Genomic DNA, 21,164 nt, shown 5'->3' on the forward strand with positions numbered 1-21,164 from the left:
CGCAGCCTGTCGTTACAGAGCGGACACAGGCTCTGCCACGCGAGACGACGTTATATTTGAACCACCTTTTCACAGTCCTCAGGGCTCCTGGGGTCTCTCAGTCCATCACTGTCTGGAGCTGCACACTAAATGAAATCAGTAATATATCCTGGGTAGAAAACTATACAGTTGTATTGTTAGCTTAAGGATAGCAATGACAGATATATGAAGCAGTATGGAAAACATATAAAGATAAGAAACAATCTGAAATGTTAGGTTTGAAATACAGTTTTTATAATGCGACACGTTTCACAAACACACAACAACGTTCAGTCTCTTATGTTCTCTTTGAAGTCACTGCTGAAAGAAAGTCTTTAGATTGGTCAGTTTGGTGTCTCGCTTTTTCAGTGTTACATTCATGGATTTACTCCTTCGCCCCGTCACTGTAAGCGTGTGTCACGTGACCCTCTGACCGGCTCCTTGGTGCCACAGCCACGGACCTCAGCTGTCGTCGTCAGGACGTTCCAAAGAGAACCTTCCAGAGGGGTCTGGGATGAACCACTTCTCCCAGCGATCTAAATGCACAGCAGGATAATTCCAGGGTTTGAACGGGCCATTCCAGTGCAGGAGGTGCGCCTCCTGGAGGAAGTTCTCTGGGTAATGGACATCCGGACTCCAGCCTGGACACACAGCGAAGCTTTTTGGAAACTGAGCTGACGGTGGCACTAATATTCCAGCTGTGTGTGGAGAGCAATCTTACCCAGGTGCCTGACGTGCCACAGAGGGTCCAGTATCGTGTATTTGTCATGAAACACGATTAGCATGGGTGGGGTTGCCACGCCCCCAGCCATGGCACTGCTGTATATGTTTTGTCTGTTGGTGAGAAGGGTTTAAAATCAGAGGCTTCAAGTGGCCAGTGAAAACAAAAGAAAGAGATTTTTTTGTTATACACCAGTGAGCCTGCATCAGCACGTCTGCAGGGCTCCGAACAAAACAGTTTACGTCACCCATCTGCTAATGGGATCAATACGCTCGTGGGGGAAAGTACTTTTTAGTGCTTAAACCTAATCAATGAAAAAGTGACTGATAACAAACAATACATGAACAAATGAAAACCACATAAACAAAGACAAAAAGATAAAACTCTAGACGATAATCACAGTTTCCTGACACACCCCGGCTCTTCAGGAGACGACTCTTTTAGTGTTGCTTTGGCCGGTCACAGCACGCATGCAAAAGGACTCTGTGCATAATTCAGACATGCCAACCGCATCTGAAAGAACTCTGTAATTGGGATGAAGTAGGGAAGAATTTTGGGAGCTGAGTAAAGTTCAGTTCCCCTCAGCGTGGCCACAAGCTGCATGCTCGTTCATGCAAACGAATAGTTATGTCTGTAACTTCTGTTCCCTGAAGGAGAGGAACGAGGTACAACACATAAGTACGGGATATCACGCTCTCGCGTGTCCTGGCCGAAGAAACCTTTATTCACGCCTTTAAGGCAGATGGCGTGTGATGACACGCGCACGGCCCCGCCTGCACATATAGCCGCTGTCATCACAGTCATCCCTCAGTTCGATAGCCGCTCTTCACCGAGCCAAACTGCTCAGTGGGGCCACCTTGTGTCATACCTCGTTCCTCTCCTTCAGGGAACAGAAGTTATAGACATAACTATTCGTTCCCTTTCAGTCGATTCACTCGGTACAACACATAAGTATGGGACATATATACACGCCCCGCAGAGCAGTCACCGAACTGGAATCGGACCACCACATCCTTAGTGAGTGGTAGACCCAGCAGAAAGGACAGCATGAGCCACCGAAGGGGCTGTAATGTCCAACCGATAAAACCGGTGTGCGGTGATGCCCAACTAGCTGCCGCACAAATATCAGCTACAGGCACCCCTTTAAAAAGAGCCCATGAGGTTGCCATCCCCCTGGTGGAATGAGCTCTCACCCCGTGGGGCATAGCAAGCCCACCGGTGCTGTACGCCAGTGAGATAGCTTCTGTAATCCAGTGGGACAGCCTCTGCTTGGACAGAGCTCTACCTCTATTTGGATTAGCGAAGCAGACAAACAGCTGGTCACATAATCGCACATTCTGAGTGCGCTAAATGTAGGTGCGTAGCACACGCACTGGACAAACAGAATGCATCCTCCTCTGCTCCTCAGATGCAAAAGGAGGGGAGCAAAAGCTCAGCAACTCAAACTCCACTGAGCTATAAGACGCAGGCATGATCTTGGGAAAATAGGCAGCATTTGGACGCAATACGACCTTGAGACCATCAGGAGAGAACTGTGTGCAGGAGGGATGCACAGAGAGCGCATGAAGGTCACCCACTCGCTTTGCTGAAGCCAAAGCGAGAAGTAATGCAGTCTTATATGAAAGAAATTTCATATCCACAGACTCAGTGGGTTCAAACGGGGGGCTACAAAGGTCCTCCAGCACCAAAGACAAGTCCCAAGCAGGGACACTGGACTTAAGCACGGGTCTCAGCTGGCGAACTCCTTTCAGAAAACGTATGGCGAGGGGATGTGCACCTGGTGTCACCCCGTCAAAGCCAATATGACAAGCAGATATAGCTGCCAAATAAACCTTAATTGTCGAAAATGAAAGGCCTTTATCCAGCAGCTCCTGCGGGAATGTCAAAACACTGAAATGGGAGAGTGTGGCGGTCCTGGCACCATTGCTCGAAGGCTCACCATTTGTAAGCGCACAAGCCTCTAGTAGATGAGACCCTAGTGTTCTGAATTGTCGCTGTCACACTAGGTGGCAAACCCTTAGCAATCAAGTTTAACCTCTCAGCAGGTAAGCATGAAGGCGCCACAGATCCGGGCACGGATGAACCACTATTTGCCCCTTGCCAAATAGATCCCAAATCTGAGCCACTATTAAAGGGTGCAACCTCCATTCTCTCACCAGAGGACCCCCCCTGGAGAGAAGGTCCGGCCCCGGGTTCAGGTGGCCTGGGGCATGGGTGGCTCTTAGATACAGAAAATGAACACCATAACAGCAGAGAGCGAGACAGCTTCAACAGGGGAGGAGAGCGTGTTCCTCCCTGCCTGTTTATGTAAGACACCACTGTTGAATTGTCCGTCCTGACTAAGACATGCTGGCCTCCAGGACTGGACGGAAATGCTTTAGAGCTAAGAACACTGCTAACAGCTCTAAGTGGTTGATGTGCAGCTGGTGCTGGGCTGCGGACCAGATCCCTCTCACTGATGCACACTCGCACAGCGCTCTCCAAACGCTCTCATTTTTAACAGTACAAGCGGCACTATGGCGATCATAGATGCCATCGTGCCCAACAAGCTTAATATGGTCTGGAAACACAGTCTGCGTCCCAGCTGAAACTGAGCGAGGCAGCGATGAAACGCGGCCACTCTGTGCTCCGACAAACGTGCGCGGCTGGAAAGCGAGCATATTTCCAAACCGAGGAAAGAAATCTGGTGACTCGGGATTAGCGAGCTCTTTTGAACGTTCACAGAGAACCCCAGTGTCTGAATGTGTGACAGAACCAGCGACAGCTGTGTCTCCGCCTGCTCTCTGGAGCAAGCTACGAGAGCCCAGTCGTCCAGGTAGGCTAAGATGCGGATGCCTCTCTTTCTGAGGGGCGCTAGCGCTGCCTCAGCACATTTTGCAAAGGTGCGAGGAGCGAGCGACAGCCCGAACGGCAGCACTAGGTACAGAGGATGTGATCTGTGGTGACTCTGACCTCGTTAAGAAGAGGTGCCAGGGGGCTGTCATCAGGAACCAGCGATCCGAGCTCCGCCAGGCACATCGCCTGGTACGTCTGGAGCATGGTGACGGAGCTCATGGCGTGAGCAGTGCCAGCCTGAGCCCGATAAATCTTCTGCAGCTGCGAAGCAGAGAATCTGCAGCGCTTGGACGGCAGAGTTGCAGGGCCACCAACACCATGGTTATGGGACGGGGCCAGATAAACAGCCAGAGACGGCTCCATAGGGGGTGGGTTAGCTAAGTCCAATTCCATGTACTGTCCATAGCCGGGCACAGTGACGCGGGTAGACAGAGGTTTGTCCTATGATGCTGTTAGCTCGCAGAGAAAGTCTGGGAACATGGGAAGGCAGTTTTTGGCTTTTGAGGGCTCCGGTGGGAGGAAAAAACCCGCGAGCCGCGACGACTTCTGAGCTGGCGGAGGAGAGGGCCAGTCCACCTGCAGCTTCTCAGCAGCACGGCGAAACAGGGAGGAAAGAGAAGCCCGTCAGCGCTCCTGCATGGTTCCGGCTCGTCATCAACTAACCCGTCAACATATTCCATGTGGTCAGCCCAGCTAATTGCGGGGACATCGACCGGATAATCCTTGTCCTCGGACTCGGACGAAGCCGGGGCTCCAGACTCGGAAAGGAGAGGGTCATGCGGTGGGACAGCGGAGCGTCCCAGCACTTTTTCCACAAACGTCACCCGTCTTTCCAGGGTCGAGCGCCGGAGCTGGCGACAAAACGCACAGGCTTCGGGCTCCATCAATGCTCTCCTAGCGTGGCCGATCCCCAGGCAGACGGGGCAGGCATTGTGCTGGTCGCTGTCGTGCAAAGATAAACCACATCCCTGAGGACAAGGGCGAACAGAAGATTTCTGCTTTGCTCGCTTCGGTTTGGAGTCCAAAGTTCAAAAACGCAAAGCAAAACGCTGCACAGGAAAACTTGAAATTAGCACTCCGCGGGCAGCCTACACACCAACTGCACGGTGGAGACTAACACTAGGGCTGCCACGATTAGTCGACTAGTCACGATTACATCAACTATTAAAATCGTCGACGACTAATTTAATAGTCGACGCGTCGTTTGAAGCTTTGTAAGATCACAAAAGACGCAGGAATCCTCCTGTACCCGCAATAGTAGGCCGATTACGTTACAGCGACACGACGAAGACTGTCCAAATTCAAAGACTCCGACAAATGGACCCTTCATTTCCCCAGATTTGAAGGATGGGTCGGGTGTATACTTCGTGGCCCAAACTATCCCAGAATTCATAGCGCAGCCCAGCTCAGTTTCCAACAATGGCGGCAGCTAGTTAGTTTTAATATTACTCTTTTTTATTCTTTCTGGGTCACAAAATAAACGTTTAACATATGTTCAGGCGAGAATGTAGCTGTGTAAACCTCAAATATCTGCTCAGTTTATCAAGACACCACATATTTTCAAAAGCGCTCCGACGTTTTCAGAGACGTCTGTTACCCACTAGCTCGATAGCTAGCCGGGGGAAAGGCTCACTAGAGCCGTGAGAACACCGGACTCCCGGTAAATCGTTTTCAAACCCACTGCCGTCTTTCACTACTCAGGTTAAACATGATATATGAGTCACTTAGAGAACTTAAAATGTCATGGTCTGGGTCTGATGACCCAGAGCTCATGTATTTCTTGTATATGTTTTTCCGTATGTTATGTTTTGGTGGTTTTCTCTCCCTTTTTGTCCTTTCTCCCTGTGTGCTCCCGGATGTTTTGGGGTCGCTGAGGGGACTGCGACCCGGAAGTGTTCCCGCACTAGGGACTGCCGCACCTGCCGCCCATTAGCCCTCACCAGCTGCAGCTGATGGCTTCATGAGGGGCGTCTTATTTAAGAAGGTGGCGGAGCCCCAGTCGGCGCGGGATTATACTAAGTCGAACCTGTTAAGTACCTCCGTAGATTAGTGTGTTGAGATCGGCTTTGCTACTAAAGGCTGCCTGCTGAGCTGTGTGTGCTTTTGTGTCACCAGGAGTCGGGAGTCAGGAACGTCGTCACGAGGGGAAATCACGGAGTGGAATCGGGTTTTTGGAGTTGTCACCTTTTCACTGCTATGGACACGTGCACTGTGTGGGATTCTTAGAGGAATCGCCACAGGAGTCACAGTGCTTGAATTGTACATAGTTGTCGTTTCTATCCACTCACCATAAATAAATCCACCGTCCTTCACTAGAGTCTCGCGTTTGGGCCCTACTTTCTCTACAACTCCACGGTGTGCCGTCGCAGCCCGTGACATAAAAATGTTATTGTTTGGCTTTTTTCAGTATTTTATTTGTTCCTGAGTAAATCGGTTTGGCTGAGATTAAAGTTATAGTTTTTACACAGCTGAATAAACGTCAAGCAGACAGCTGATTATCAGAAGTGTGAGATGCTCGAGAATTTACTCCAGTGTCCTGTTATATTTTAGATAGCAAGGAGTTTATTAAACTTCACCGAAACAATCTGCAGATTTCATTAAAATTGAATAAGCTATCATCTTGTCTTTATTTTTAGTTAGCACAGACCTTAAACACTTAAAGCTGTAAGCTAATGATAGTTATATAAGAGCAGATGCTGCTGGTGCAATAAGCTGTACGTTGTACGTCCAATGGATGATGATCTGATTAGTCGACTATCAAAATAATCGTTTGTGGCGGCCCTAGCTAACACCAACAGGGGCAGCCCAACTCAGCAGAGGTGTTCTCCGCGAGGTGAAGAGCGTAAGAACTGAGGGATGACTGTGATGACAGCGGCTATATGTGCAGGCGGGGTGTGTGCGTGTCATCACATGTGAATAAAGGTTTCTTCAGCCAGGGCACGCGAGGGCGTGATATCCCGTACTTATGTGTTGTACCGAGTGAACTGACTGAAAGGGAACAGCTCTGTGTACGTATCTCACCCCAAACCACAGCACTGCTGCAACATACAGAGGCTAGTTAGCTAACTGTAGTTACGAGTGGTTCAATGGCTTTTTACAGTATATCTGTGGGATATCGCTCGCCATCACAGCTGCTTCACTCTAAATGCCAGACACTGGCCTTCATATGCAAAACTGTAGGAACATCTGCAATAAAAGGTTTAAATCCACAAACACACTTTTAGTAACCTGACAGATGTAACGACAGGTAGGTCATGTAGGGAGTAACGTGTGGCTCTTCGGGGTCAACTTAATAAAGTTTTATTGGTTGAAAGCTGACACAAAGCCTTTATAACTTACAACTGTGATCCTTACAGGTTTGCTGTGCATTGTCGACGTATAGACAGTACCGTATAGAGATCTAAAATATGTAGCACTTGACCTTTGACCTCTCTTTCAAGGTAAAATAAGATCAAACTTTCATAAACCAAATCTACTGTTCATATTGGTAACATTTAGGAAATGACACTAGTTTAAGGAGTTTACCTGAAATTCTCCTCCATCCACTTCTCCAGCTCTTTGGTGACCTTCTGCTTCTTCCACTCGTTCATATCTGCCACAAAGACTCCAGGGTTGAAAGAGCAGTCGCTGGGGTTGATGCCCAGGTCTTTCACTTCCTGTTTCCTGTAGTCCAGGAAGCCCATGTAGGTTGTCTAGGGGACGAGCTCAGAGGAGAGAATACCAAATAATAATGACTGAATCCCTCCCACATGTTACTATGTCAAATAAAACCTCTTTAATGTGAGATTTACACGAGGCATAAAAGTCTAACATCATAACAGAAGCCGTAAAAATCCACCTGCATCCCGATGCTGCGCACCGTCTCGTGTGTGGAGGGAAGGTCGCAGTCTGTGGCGAAAGCAGCCGCGTGTCCTGGCTTCAGTTTGATATTAAACAGATCCCTGATGTCACCTGAAACACAACCAGACTGCTGTATTTGTCCCCATCCTGATACTCGTCACACTTTCATGCTTCAGATCCTAAAACTCATTTTAATAATTAACAAACTGAACCCGAGTAAAGGCAAATAATGATGTATTTATTTAGAGATCTTCTGGGTTTAGTTCGTTCTCTAGGAGCCAATAAAGGGCTCCTTTGACTTCACTGGGTCATGTCAGGGTCTACCTCTGAACTCAGCCGTTTAGTAACTCTGTAACTCTGTGTGACGCTCCTCGGTAGCACAGTTGTGTCTAATGTAGAAGATTACACATGTGTGTACAGATCATTTAAACACTTATTGAATCAGTCGGTTTAATATGGAATCCTTTTATTAGACTGATTGTAGACATGCGTACCCTGCACGATGATGTCATCATCTAAGTATATAACCCTCGAGTGGAGGATGTCGAGCAGAGGGAGGTAAAACCGCACAAAGTTGAGCTGCAAAACAAAGTTTTTTATTTCTTTGAGACAGGAACTCTGTGCTTGGTTTGGCTGATGGCACAGATGCAGATGCAGCACTCACGGGATGTAAGAGATCAGGTCGAGATGAATCTGGCTTCACCTTTCCAACAAGGACCATCGGGTTAAATTCCACTATCTTGTAGCGGATGCCTTTGAGTTTTGTCTTCTCTATGTACCTCCTACGTGACACAAAAGGAAGATTAGGTGAGAAATACTCACTTTGGGCAACAATACTGGGAGAAAACCACTGATCTCCATATTTGGAACAAAGTGCGGTTCATATTTTTGTAGTTCAAAGATGCACCTCGTGAGTTTGACAGCATCACGAAGAGTAACAACGTAGAAGAAAACACTGGCGTCTGTGTTGCTGATGATGCTGTTGATGGTTGCCATGGAGGCACCCATGCGCTCCTCTGATGCACAGATGACGACGGGCACGACATCATGCGCTTCTGCAGCGTGTTCCTGAGAAACTTGTCCTGCATTCTTGGGGCTTTTCCTGTTCTCTGTCAGGAATCAGGAGTTTAGACTGGTTTATGCTCAATTTCAGTGGGATCCTTTTCACTTAAGGAGAGTAACATATTTCACATTTGGAACATTAGTGAGTATTTCTCAGATTAAGTAGTGAAGACCAACGCTGACGCACCTGAGAGTCTTGGCCGAGTGGAGGCTCTGAGCAGTGTACTGCGCAGGAGGAGGCACACCATCAGCACCAGCAGCACCAGCAGGATCCGATTGACTGAAACGCGATCGCTCAGTGTTTGAGTGCAAAACTAAAGAAGTTTGTCTCAAAGCAGATTGATGCCATAAAACAACAAGAGCTGTCTACGTTTAGAAGGAACATCATAAACCACAGACTTGTGCCTGACCTCATCTGTCAGCTTGTCCATCATCACTGTGTCTCATCCTGCACCATCCTCACATGTCCTCCTTTGACACGCTATCACATGCTCGCTCTACATCAGCAGAGACAGAAACTCCCTCTGACCCTCTCTATTCCTCTCCATCAACTGATATCCTCATGTTGGTGTTGTCCAGGATCAACATTGGATCTGACCAATCACACCGTTGTGACATCATAGCTGTCCACTCAGGGAAACAGGTCAGGGTCAGGATGTGATTGTGGTTAGGGCTGAGTGATGTGACGGTGTTTCCATCACTACAGTGTGATCGATGTTGAACCAGGACCGACATCAGTTTGTTGATCCAGGAACATCAGCACGGCGACATCAGATTGAGCCTCCACCAACACAGTCAAAGCAAAGTACAAGTAAGAATAATAAAAAATAAAAATGAGGCTCTTTATGGCTGAGCCAGACAACAGTCTGCTGTTCATTAGCTCAGGTTGGCTTAAAGCGACTGAAAGCTTTAAACCAAAGAAAGAAAAAAGACTTCACAGAGACACCGGCTGCAACAATAGGCAGGTAACGGCTACCTTTATGCTAGCAATGGTACAGTGATTCTCAGTCGCACAGCAAAGAAAGAGAATAAATCATCCCATAAATAATTAAGTGATTATCAGCTGTTACTATAAAAAGTAAAACATGTCCATTTTCAAAATGCTTTGTGTATTTCCTCCAGCTGTGAGACACACCAGAGAGGAAGGAGGGTCTGCAAACACAAGCGTACTTTGGTTTTTGTGCAGCCGTCCGGGTACTGTAGCTAGTGCTAACTGGAGTCTGCACAGCATCCTAACTCGTTACCTAGAACCACGGATTATTGAAAGCACTTAAGGATTGCTCTCACAGTATGAGAGAATCCAGTTACCAGTCGATTTAAGCGTTAAAGGTTTGGCTAGTAGAAGGTGGATTTCCTGAAGGCGAGTAAAGTGGAAAATGTGCCTTTTCTGTAGAAAGAAAACAGCGTGAAAAAAACTGGAGTTACTGAAATTTGCACACATGCAGCTTTTACTTTTTAACAACCGCATGCAGTTCAGGAATAAGTCGTTACAGCCTGCTGCCTATCCCATTCCATAGATATTTGGTGCATATGCATGGCTGCTTCCTCTTCCTGGGGAAAAATAAGGGGACCTTTACTGGCAACAGCTGCCCAGTGGATGCACAGTGGACGTGAATGCAAAGCACATGCAGACAACACAATCTGCTAACGTTACTTCTCAGCTACAAGAACATGTCAGCTAATACTGCTGGACGACATGAATCAGTCTTTATCCATTTGCATCACACTTTGGTTACACTTACTTTTTCTCAGGAGAGCCATGTTTTCTATTTGCTTCCAGGGACATCTGCACACCAAAACAGAGAAGGAGAGAGCTATGAAGCCACTTCTGAGAAGCAAAAGATGAAATATTTTGTAATTTGGTCCCTCAGGGAGGGGAGCCCTGAAACCTGCCAACACAGCTAACAGCCCTGAAATGTGTTTTTATTTCTAAAGATGACAGCTCTCATATGTTTGCAGCGCAGGGAGTGTTACTGTCAAACAACCTGATGGCTGCTGTTTAGAAGCAGCATCTTCTACAGCTGTGAATAATCTGAGGTAGTCTGACAGTACAGCTGTAACCCTACGAACACAAAGCAGAGAGGCCGTCTGTGCAGAACAATCAGTCCTTACGTGTTCCTCTCTCAGCTGCTCGCGTTAGGAGTCACCGCAGCGCAGCATCCGATCTCGCCCTCCCTCTAAACATCACTCCCACTCCTGCCAGACCTCATCAGTCTTTGGCTGCTTTTTAGTCATTTTGAGGACAGTACCTGACCATACTGGGAGGGATATTTCTTTTGTTTGACCAGTCACTCAAGACTTACTATTAATGTGTAAAAAAGGCATCCTGTCATAAAACATACAGCTTTTCCCATTTCTTTAGTTGAATCTGCAAAAAAATGCCCAAAAACATAAAGCAGTATTTTACATAAACAAGCTGATTCCCAAAGAGCTGACATATGCTGTGTACACGTGGACGACAAATGAATGGCAGGCCTAAAAAACTATTTGAAGCAAATGAAGAGCATGGGTAAAATCCAGCAAACGCCTGACCTGAGGGCTGGATCTGGGGCTTCGGCCCATCCATCTACCATTTGTCAAAGTCTCGTTAGAAACGGCCTCAATTCAAATTGTTGTCCGTATGTATGGAAGAGGTTAGGGGAGAGGTACAGCAGTGAGTGTCCAGAGGCATGTGTAAAACACGGGGGAGGCTCTGTCACGGTGTGGTGTCGGGGATCCTATAACACTGGGATTAGGAATGATAACAGTGGAATCGTAACACTAGCAGGAAGGAAGCTCGTATCTCTGAAGTGTGACGTACACGATCATTCCTAAGCCAGTAGGTTTGTTTCTAAGCTCGAACAAAAGCTACAGTGAAAAGTAACACAAAAAGAACTTTACATGAAGCAGAGTGATGTGACCAGACACAGATTCAGTGAGACAAGGGCTGACACGTGGCTGAGTCCAAAGTATTTCCTTCCTTTCTGGTGCCGGCTGCATCGGGGCATCTGTTTGCCTACCAGCCTCTCAAACCTTTATACAAATACAACAAATGCTCACACAGTGAATGGAGGGGTGAAGTCTCCCCTTTCATGAGACAAATAAGGGATTCTTACCAACACCCCATTAATTATGCTTTAAGTTTAAAATGTAAAATCTGCCCAGAGAGGATGGCAGCTTGATTAGCTCATAATGACGCCTACTCTGCAGCCTTTCACCAGAGCTGGTGTCAGCTGAAATACAACAGGACTTGCAGTTTGTGTCCTGCATTTGTTTCTGGTTTATTTGCTGCTCTTCAGAGAATTCAGAAACATCTGGAACTGCTTAGCTTTAGCTGGGAAGAGCAGAGCTGCCCAACAGCTAGGCTGCATTTGAACAACTCATCATTTACAGAAGTTACACTTTAGTATTCTTGTATGTAATATGTCCTCTTATTGCATCTCAGTGCAGTTTCACATTGTCAGTGTCAGTTTATACCAATAGTTTAACAAGTGAGTGATATTATACTTAGATTTAGAAAACCACTTTTTCACCATCAGCACAAAGTCCTCACGGTGTGTGAATGTGTGATGGTGCAGTGCAGAAACCATCACACTGAAAACAGTTTGTGTTTGTCCTCTGTCCACAAAGAGCCATTAATGTAGAGAAGTAACAGATCCCACTGAAACAGACGCTTTCACCGAGCGCTGAGAGCTGAAGTTAAAAGCTTAGATGGAAATCTTTAAGCAGAGCACGTTAGTGTAAAATGACAAAAAGCTCTATGGTTTACTTAAACCCTTACACATTACAACATCATGCAACCATAACAGACATAAAACTATCTGTAGAACAAAAAAGAGGAATAAAAGCTCTTTTAGATGGCAAAGCATGAAGGTGTGTCAGTGCTGCTTTGATACGACAGCCATCATTTGTTTTTAAGTGCAGTACAAAGTCAAATGTCTGAAACACACTCACCAGCAAGAACAGCGTGGAGCTGATGGTCCGTGTTGTAAAACCTCTGAGGACTGAGACTCACCCGCTTTTCTCTCCCCCCACCTTTTCCTCCAGATGTGACTCGTCTTGTTGGTCTTCTTCTTGTTAGCCAGATGCTGGATTATCTCGTTTAAAAGACCAGTGACGGCAATATCTGATCCACTTTTGGTATTTTGTGAGAGAGAAAAAGAAAGTCTGTGATAATTACCCTCATGAGATGTGTTAACATTATGCCAGTAATCATTTATTAACCTAAATTTTCTTTATTATTTAACTACATTAAAGACAATTTAGACTCTAAACGACCAAAATTGTCTTTAATGTAAAGAGCAAAGTGATTTGCAACGTGAACTCTCTAAAGTTTAGAGAGCCAAATCACGTTGCTACAACAACTACATCTCCCACAATCCACATGGCCACGCCCTCCTATAAGGGCAATGATGTTCTTTCTTTCCTAATCCAAGTGACGGCTCTAACCTTGTTTTGACTGTTGTATAAAAGGTTTCTCATCAAAGTGTAGCAATATGTACACACTGTATAATTCAGGTCATTTTAATCTAAAATGGCAAAAAAAAATCTATTAGTGCTCATAATAATATTTAGAATTTTGATCAAGATATAAGTACGTAAAAAACCAAACACTTGCGTGCTTTATGTTGGTTTCAGAGGTACAGGGTTAGGTCATGGTTGGCCACGTGATTTTAAGCAGCTCAACCAGGAATCGCGCTGGTAAACAGGCCAGCGTGTGTTCTTCAACACTTCAGAGTAACTGTTCTTATTTTGGCCCGTAGGCCAGTTTCTGCTCCAGCATTTAACTTCCACCCAGCATGGATGAAAACACTTTGAAGCTGCTAGTGAAGCTCACTCAGGACGGACAGTTGGCCGCGCTGGAGAAACACATAACATTAGGCGACTCGACTGCGGCGCAAACTGTCAGTGGCAAACACTTCGGCAAGTCGGGAGACACCTTGCTGCACTACGCCGCAAGGCATGGACACCTGGACATTGTAAAGTACCTGATAAAGAGGGTTGGCGTGGATGTAGAGGTGTACAACAACGACTATAAGAGGCCGCTACACGAAGCTGCCTCCATGAGCCACAAGGACTGTGTTAGCTACCTGCTCCAAGAAGGCGCCAAAGTGGACAGTCTGAAGAAGGCTGACTGGTGAGAAAGAACCTGTTAACGTGTTACTACATTACTGTAACCCTACTCCAAAAAGAAGGAGGAAGAAGTAAGCGCCGTCTTTCCCGGGTTCACTTTAAAGCTGGCTTCGCTGTGGGCGGAGTTACCGCCCTTCGATAGCTCAGTTGGTAGAGCGGAGGACTGTAGAGGCTGAATGCTGACATCCTTAGGTCGCTGGTTCGAATCCGGCTCGAAGGAGTGACATTTTTTAACTCGACAGAACAGTACAACTATAAACAAATGGCGTAATATTAGCTAAATATACCTGAAGGAGCTGCTTTACTTTTCTTTAATATACTTCAATAAATTTGTGTTTCTGGTTGGAAATCGAAGGGGCTTATTGGTAAAAATAGCTGACAATACAATACGTTATTACAATTAAATGTACATTATTTCAAATTCAGGCTTTACAGTCCAGCCCTGTTAAACACTGACTGTTCTACAGTGGTGCTCAGACTGTATCTGTGTGCTCCGTTTGGGGTGTATTCAGTACGGTCGTTTAAAATTAACATGAAAGAAATTGTAATATTATTTTTTTCATAAGCTACTCTTAAAATGTGAAGATATTACACGTTGTATAATATGTTCCATGATTGTAGCGCAGGAAACAAATAAAAACAGGTCAGTAGGACAGCATCAGCACATTATCTTTCCAACTTCACTCCATATTTCCCCTGGTTATCCACGCCCCCTAGTGGCTCTATTAGTAAGTACAGGACAGATCTTCTACATAGAGTGTATGAATATATCCACCAATTGCAGTAAGTTTGTTTGTCAGAGGAGATTTGTGTCTCTGCTCTCAGGACTCCGCTGATGATGGCGTGCACTCGGAGGAACCTGGACGTGATCCAGGAGCTGCTTTGCCACGGTGCCGACCCCGCACTGAGAAACAAGGACGGCTGGAACTCCTTCCACATCGCCTGCAGAGAGGGAGACCCTGTGGTCATACAGCACCTGCTCCTTGTTGCACCAGACGTCTGGAGGACGGAGAGCAGGACACGCAGGACGCCACTACACACCGCAGGTGTCTGTACTTACAGTATGTGGAGATGTGACGTGAGGGGAAATCATATAACTTACACTTTCTCTGTTCATCCAGCAATGCATGGATGTGAGGAGGTGGTTAAGGTCTTGCTGGACAGGTATGTTGAAATTTTACATGGAGACTAATTCTGCTGCATATTTAACGCCAAATCCAGTCAACTCTGGATGCTGTCTGACTTTAGTTGTCAGCAGTTCTTACATATATAGCCCATGTCAACTCAAAATGCCCTAAAATGACAAATTCACAGTATAAAAATGTATTTAAATGTGACGCAGAAGTCAAAGGTTAGATAGATGTTATAAAATTTAAGTTGTTTTTTATGACACTGAAAATTTCTGCACTCTTAAATTTCTGCGACTTCTTTTGGCACAAATGCAGCTCCACCTGCTTGATGCTTCAAGCTGGCTGTAGTTAAACCTTTACTCAAAAAGCATCTCTAAACCCAGCAGTCTTAGCTAATTATAGGCCAATCTCCAACCTTCCTTTCATATCAAACATCCTTGAAAGAGTAGTTGTCAAACAGCTAACAGATCATCTGCAGAGGAATGGTTTATTTGAAGAGTTTCAGTCAGGTTTCAGAGCTCAGCACAGCACAGAAACAGCTTTAGTGAAGGTTACAAATGATCTTCTTATGGCCTCTGACAGTGGACTCATCTCTGTGCTTGTCCTGCTAGACGTCAGTGCAGCGTTCGATACTGTCGACCATAATATCCTATTAGAGCGATTAGAACATGCTGTAGGTATTACAGGTACTGTGCTGCAGTGGTTTGTATCATATCTATCTAATAGACTCCAGTTTGTTCATGTAAATGGAGAGTTCTCTTCACCCACTGAGGTTAATTATGGAGTTCCACAGGGTTCAGTGCTAGGACCAATTCTGTTTACATTATACATGCTTCCCTTAGGCAGCATCATTAGAAGACATAGCATACATTTACACTGCGATGCAGATGACACCCAGCTCTATCTGTCCATGAAGCCAGATAACACACACCGATGAGTTAAACTGCAGGAATGTCTTAAAGACATAAAGACCTGGATGGCCGCTAACTTTCTGCTTCTTAATTCAGATCAAACTGAGGTTATTGTACTCGGCCCTGAAAATCTTAGAAATATGGTATCTAACCAGATTCTTACTCTGGATGGCATTACCTTGGCCTCCAGTAACACTGTGAGGAACCTTGGAGTCATTTTTGACCAGGACATGTCCTTCAACGCACATATTAAACAAATATGTAAGACTGCTTTCTTCCATTTGTGCAACATCTCTAAAGTTAGAAATATCCTGTCTCAGAGTGACGCTGAAAAACTAGTTCATGCATTTATTACTTCCAGGCTGGACGACTGTAATTCATTATTATCAGGATGTCCAAAAAACTCCCTGAAAAGCCTTCAGCTGATCCAAAATGCTGCAGCAAGAGTCCTGACAGGGACTAGAAAGAGAGAGCAGATTTCTCCTGTTTTGGCTTCCCTTCATTGGCTTCCTGTTAAATCCAGAATTGAATTCAAAATCCTGCTCCTCACATACAAGGTCTTAAATAATCAGGCCCCATCTTATCTTAATGACCTTGTAGTACCATATCACCCTATTAGAGCACTTTGCTCTCGCTCTGCAGGCCTACTTGTTGTTCCTAGAGTATTTAAAAGTAGAATGGGAGGCAGAGCCTTCAGTTTTCAGGCCCCTCTTCTGTGGAACCAGCTTCCAGTTTGGATTCAGGAGACAGACACTATCTCTACTTTCAAGATTAGGCTTCAAACTTTCCTTTTTGCTAAAGCATATAGTTAGGGCTGGACCAGGTGACCCTGAATCCTCCCTTAGTTATGCTGCAATAGATGTAGGCTGCCGGGGGATTCCCATGATGCATTGAGTTTTTCCTTTCCAGTCACCTTTCTCACTCACTATGTATTAATAGACCTCTCTGCATTGAATCATATCTGTTATTAATCTCTGTCTCTCTTCCACACCATGTCTTTATCCTGTCTTCCTTCTCTCACCCCAACCAATCACAGCAGATGGCCCCGCCCCTCCCTGAGCCTGGTTCTGCCGGAGGTTTCTTCCTGTTAAAAGGGAGTTTTTCCTTCCCACTGTCGCCAAAGTGCTTGTTCATAGGGGGTCATATGATTGTTGGGTTTCCTCTGTATCTATGAAGCGCCTTGAGGCGACTTTTGTTGTGATTTGGCGCTATATAAATAAAATTGAATTGAATTGAATTGAATTGATGCTGATTCGCAGCTCACAGATAACTTTGTCTGACTGATCCTTACATTTACTGGTGTTTTTCCAGATGTGGCTACACGCCTGACAGCACTGACAGCTGTGGAGTCACGCCTTTCATGGACGCCATCAGGAATGGACACATCTCTGTGGCCAGGCTTCTTTTGGACGAGCACCAGGTGGAGCAAAGCAGTCCCCTGCAGTAATGTTTCTGCACTGACGTAGTTATATGTAGTGTCTCCACCTGACCTGTGTGTGTGTGTGTGTGCGCCACAGGCATCTGCAGCAGCTGCTGACATACTCGGGGCTCAGCCAGTGCACCAGGTAGCCGTCACAGGCCAGGATGAGGCTCTGCGGTTTCTGGTGAAGGACTTGAATGTCGAGGTGAACCAGAGGGCGACCAGCATCCAGCTCACCGCCCTGCATTACGCTGCCAAGGTCAGAGCAGGGATTTCCCTCTGGTCTCCTTCAGCAGTCTGGTGGGAAGTTTCGGAATGGTTGGGAAAGATAAATAAATAAGCGTAGGAATGTAAGGAAAGGGACCAAGATGGGATGACTTGAGAAGTTTCAGGTATTTTGCTGTGCTGTTGTGTGGAGTGGTTAATATTTACTAACAGCAGAGCCTCGTCATGGCTCAGCTGGTGGAGCGGAGGATGTCGAGGCGTGACGCCGAAATTCATGGGTTGCTGGTTTGAAGGAGGAATAGTTTCATCCTTCAGGAATATTACATTTATCTTTCCAAACCTTTGTGTCAAACATGTGGCCCGAGAGCCGGAATCGGCCCGGCAAACACTCTAATCCGGCCCACTGCACAGCTTTGGGAAAAGTGCAGAAGTGCATCTATTTTTACTGTATTTTCATTAGTTTTACAGCTTTTGAACTGATAAAGACCCATCCCCACGCCTGACGGTCATGCTATACGAATTAAATAACGTTTTTCCACTGTGTGGGAAAACTGTGGAAAAACGTTACTGCAGTCAGTTCATACTTTTACAAAAGGACATTTTCTGTGAACTGACAAAAATGTCATATTTTATAATTACAGGACAGTCTTCACAATGAACTAACAGCACTTTTCCTGTAGTTTGACCCCTTTATGGCGTAGTTTCACTGATGCAGTCCAGATGAGCTGGCTAAACAACAACAACAGCTGGTGATAAGCTAATGTTAGACGTGGGTGAAAAAAATCCCACTTTCTCTCTGATAAACAGTTTGATTACATTTACACATTGTATGAGAGGTCATTTGCTAAGTGTCCAACAATGTTTGATTCACTGATATTTAATGTTAGCTAACAGCAGCTAACAGCAGCTAAAGCAGTGCTTACTGATAGAAAAGTTGAGGGTATCAGTATCGCTGTAAAGGAGAGCACTGACATAGATATTGACAGTGGAGGTAAATCGTGGACTGACAGCGTCTCTTCACTACAGTCAAACAGTGGCTTGTTTGTCCTACAGTGGCCATCGTATCTGGAATTGTGCACATGGATTTGGAGGGATGAGAAAATAAAACATGTCTGTAACGTTGGTATATCACACCAGATTGTGTTTTCTTTTTGCACGCGGTTCCTATAGCACAGTGGTTCCCAAACTGTTTTTGCTTGGCCCCTTTGTTTTACAAGAACAATGTTTGCACATATTTGGCGATGCTTCATCTCCTGCTTTGCGTTTGTGTGGGAGCCCCGTCAAAACCCTGCCCGTTATGCTAGCAGTGTCCAAGCGTTCTGGCGTCCCCCCCCCCGCAATGGCTGTGCTCTTCATTACAAGAATTACTGGAGGCTGTTTTATGTCGTCTGTGATTGTAGCCATGAAGAGTGAATGAACAGTTTTCTCAGACTGCTGATACAAGACTCACATACCGAACATAACAAGAGAATAAAAGCCTCGAGGCAAAGCACGGGCTACAGATCCTTCTCTGAGTCGCACTGACATGCATCTCTTTCAGGAGGGCCACACGTCCACTATAAACACACTGGTGGAGCTGGGAGCGGATCCTCATGCCCGGGACAAAAAGGGGAGGACTGGTAGGATGACCTTCTCAGTGCCTTTATGTAAAGTTATTTTCTTTGACCATGCAGCTTAATCAGAGATAATTATTATCTGTGATTATTTAACAAACAATGCCATCCATGAACTGTCCAGTGTGCCGTGTGTTCTGCAGCTGAAATACTGCTTTTGTTCAGCCAGTTGAAAACATAATACGGATCATGTGATGAGGGGAAATAACACGTGACCTTTTCTGGCTTCACGCACACTAACAGTCAGGATACTTGGTACACAGTGATGGACGTCAGCTGGTTACGTGAACACTGCGTTTGTCAGTCTGGTGATGAGTGAAGTTTTCATGGAGGAGGCGATGTTTGCAGCATATGGCAAACAGAGACAGGTCCACAGGCAGCTGATTTCAAATGAAAATAATAGAAACATATGAGCAGTTTAAACACAATACAAGCTGAAAGCAGCAGTGTGAGTGTGTGAGCTTTGACATGTCGCTCCACTTTATTAATAAAGCTTTGCCTGTTTGATGTCGTGAGGAATAAAGGCTCAGAGTCGCAGCTCTGTCATTCAGACAGAAATGAATGTTTAGATTAATGCTTTGTTTTTCTGAGTAATTTTATTTCACGATTCTTATCGATGCTCATCAGGGAAGACTTTAAGAAACCTTAGACCTTCCTACTGTCCGTGCACGGAGTTCTGTTCCAGGAATGATGGTGCTATATTCCAGAGAACTGATTGGTCAGTAGGTGGTAATCTCCTACCTACTGATTTCTTATCTCATACACATCTTGCACTGGAGCAGGTTATAGGGATGCAGCATCATTTTCCACGCCATGCACCACGTGAAAGCTGCACAGTTAATATTGGGTGAACGTCTGTGACGGCTTTACTTCTCTTTTTGTCACTAACATCAAACAAAGAAAGATCTGTTCCTGTGTTTTGCATACACCTGTGCACGTCCCTCGTTTGCATTCATTCAGTCTGAAAAATGAACCTGCAGAGACTCATCAGCGCAGTGCTCCATAGTGACCTGTAACATCTTCAGCGTTATAGAAACAGCACCAAGCTTCTGAAATGGGAGAGTCGTCTGTTGGCTGTCATAAAACTCATTTACAGGAAATATGTCGGCACAGTGAATGAAACAGATTTGGAAATAGGAACAGAGTTAGTTTGTCTTTTCATTGTCATATGGTGATAATGTCACCACCAAAACTCAGTTATTACAGGAAGCAGTTTTTTACTGCTGTTTCTCTTCTCCCAGCTCTTCACATGGCGTGCATTGGGCAGCACGCAGACGCAACCAGGACGCTCCTGCAGCTCGGCCTCAAAGATTCTGAGGATGCGTCCGGCACAACCGCCAGGCAGCTGGCCAGGAAACCCCACGTAGTGCAAGTGTTTGAACGTGACCTGGCACACAGACCCTAATCTATCCTTGAAACATTGAGTTCTTAATTTATTGAAATAAAGAAAAGCTGAAGCCTAATAGTGTGATTCAAGTTATTTTGCACAGATTGTGTGGATTACAATAAAAACTGTCACCCTTGTGTTTGCTAAAAGACGCAGGTTTAGACATGATCATGCTAACAGTAATCTCACTTTACCTGATAAACTCTGCATCCTGCCAGGACAGTTCGTGGCGACACAACACAAAAATGCAGCTTTCATTGTTGGCCACTACATTTGATACTGTTTGACAATCTGCTTGGCTGCCTGTTGTTTCTACTTAAAAATATGTTGGTCGTGGTGACTATCTATATGAGCTCAAAGCAGCCCACACACCGATGTAGGACTTGGGACTTTTCTGTTTGCCAAACAGGTGTGTCATGCATATATGTTGTTGCAGCAGTTGAGCATGTTGCCCACGCTATGCTCAACAGGCAAAGTTCCAATTCACTAAAAAGTTCTGTACATTTTTGCGACTGTGATGGAAACTATCACAAAGAAAATGAAGCCACAGCGTTTGTTTGCTGTAGTTTTTTTGTTCAGTTTCACACAAGCGAATGAAATGACACAGTACGTGTGTCAAATGTCTGTAATAATTGGCAATCAATTGCTATAATTGACAAGTAAGGCATAAAACCAATGGATGCACTCCTGCTAGAACCCTATGATTACAAGACAAAACACCGGCTCAAATAACAGCTACTATTAACTACTGGTGTAGAAACATGGAAAACGGGACTATAATAAAGCCTAACTCAGTGGACCAGAAATACATATGTTGTCCTTATTGTACTTTATGCTTAATGAGTGAGTCACATTTAAATATATTTGGCCGTATTGCGTTAAAACAGTTT

At 45.4% G+C, this 21,164-nt stretch overlaps 2 protein-coding genes and 1 non-coding gene across 7 annotated transcripts; 2 read left to right on the plus strand and 1 right to left on the minus strand.

Moving 5' to 3' along the window:
• Nucleotides 1-251: 251 nt before the first annotated feature.
• glt8d2 (glycosyltransferase 8 domain containing 2) lies at nt 252-12,767 on the minus strand. Of its 3 annotated transcripts, none has more exons than XM_040050350.1 (10): nt 12,410-12,767; nt 10,219-10,262; nt 8,664-8,756; nt 8,322-8,523; nt 8,079-8,196; nt 7,909-7,993; nt 7,413-7,525; nt 7,100-7,266; nt 740-852; nt 252-659 (listed from the first exon to the last, which is right to left on the minus strand). In XM_040050350.1, the coding sequence occupies exons 2-10, from the start codon at nt 10,235-10,237 to the stop codon at nt 481-483; spliced, it is 1,089 nt and encodes a 362-aa protein (XP_039906284.1). In that variant the 5' UTR covers nt 10,238-10,262; nt 12,410-12,767; the 3' UTR covers nt 252-480. The 3 variants fall into 3 exon arrangements, with proteins under 3 accessions (XP_039906284.1, XP_039906286.1, XP_039906285.1); XM_040050352.1 differs by having other exon boundaries at nt 8,664-9,863; nt 12,410-12,766; XM_040050351.1 differs by lacking the exon at nt 12,410-12,767 and having other exon boundaries at nt 10,219-12,077.
• Nucleotides 12,768-13,009: 242 nt separating this feature from the next.
• On the plus strand, nt 13,010-20,350 carry ankrd16 (ankyrin repeat domain 16). 3 transcript variants are annotated; one of them, XM_040050348.1, is made up of 7 exons: nt 13,016-13,592; nt 14,414-14,634; nt 14,710-14,752; nt 16,941-17,049; nt 17,147-17,308; nt 18,815-18,893; nt 20,129-20,350. In XM_040050348.1, exons 1-7 carry the CDS (start codon nt 13,255-13,257, stop codon nt 20,290-20,292), a joined length of 1,116 nt encoding a protein of 371 aa, XP_039906282.1. In that variant the 5' UTR covers nt 13,016-13,254; the 3' UTR covers nt 20,293-20,350. The 3 variants fall into 3 exon arrangements, with proteins under 3 accessions (XP_039906283.1, XP_039906280.1, XP_039906282.1); XM_040050346.1 differs by having other exon boundaries at nt 13,012-13,592; nt 14,414-14,752; XM_040050349.1 differs by lacking the exon at nt 18,815-18,893 and having other exon boundaries at nt 13,010-13,592; nt 14,414-14,752.
• Nucleotides 13,721-13,808, plus strand: trnay-gua. Its single transcript is given in 2 exon segments — nt 13,721-13,757; nt 13,773-13,808. It is a non-coding gene; the product is annotated as a tRNA-Tyr (tRNA).
• Nucleotides 20,351-21,164: the final 814 nt, after the last annotated feature.

Source organism: Simochromis diagramma, unplaced genomic scaffold (genome assembly GCF_900408965.1).
Source record: "Simochromis diagramma unplaced genomic scaffold, fSimDia1.1 OVJJ01000131.1, whole genome shotgun sequence".
Taxonomy (NCBI): domain Eukaryota; kingdom Metazoa; phylum Chordata; class Actinopteri; order Cichliformes; family Cichlidae; genus Simochromis; species Simochromis diagramma.

Excerpts from the sequence above, each read along its gene's own strand:
- ankrd16 (XM_040050346.1), top strand. The coding sequence starts at position 13,255 with ATGGATGAAAACACTTTGAAGCTGCTAGTGAAGCTCACTCAGGACGGA. Across the intron at positions 17,050-17,146 it reads TTCTTTTGGACGAGCACCAG|GCATCTGCAGCAGCTGCTGA; the intron begins GTGGAGCAAAGC and ends TGTGCGCCACAG. Across the intron at positions 18,894-20,128 it reads GGACAAAAAGGGGAGGACTG|CTCTTCACATGGCGTGCATT; the intron begins GTAGGATGACCT and ends CTCTTCTCCCAG.
- glt8d2 (XM_040050350.1), bottom strand. Across the intron at positions 8,197-8,321 it reads GATGCTGTCAAACTCACGAG|GAGGTACATAGAGAAGACAA; the intron begins GTGCATCTTTGA and ends TGTGTCACGTAG. Across the intron at positions 660-739 it reads GTGGCACGTCAGGCACCTGG|GCTGGAGTCCGGATGTCCAT; the intron begins GTAAGATTGCTC and ends CTGTGTGTCCAG.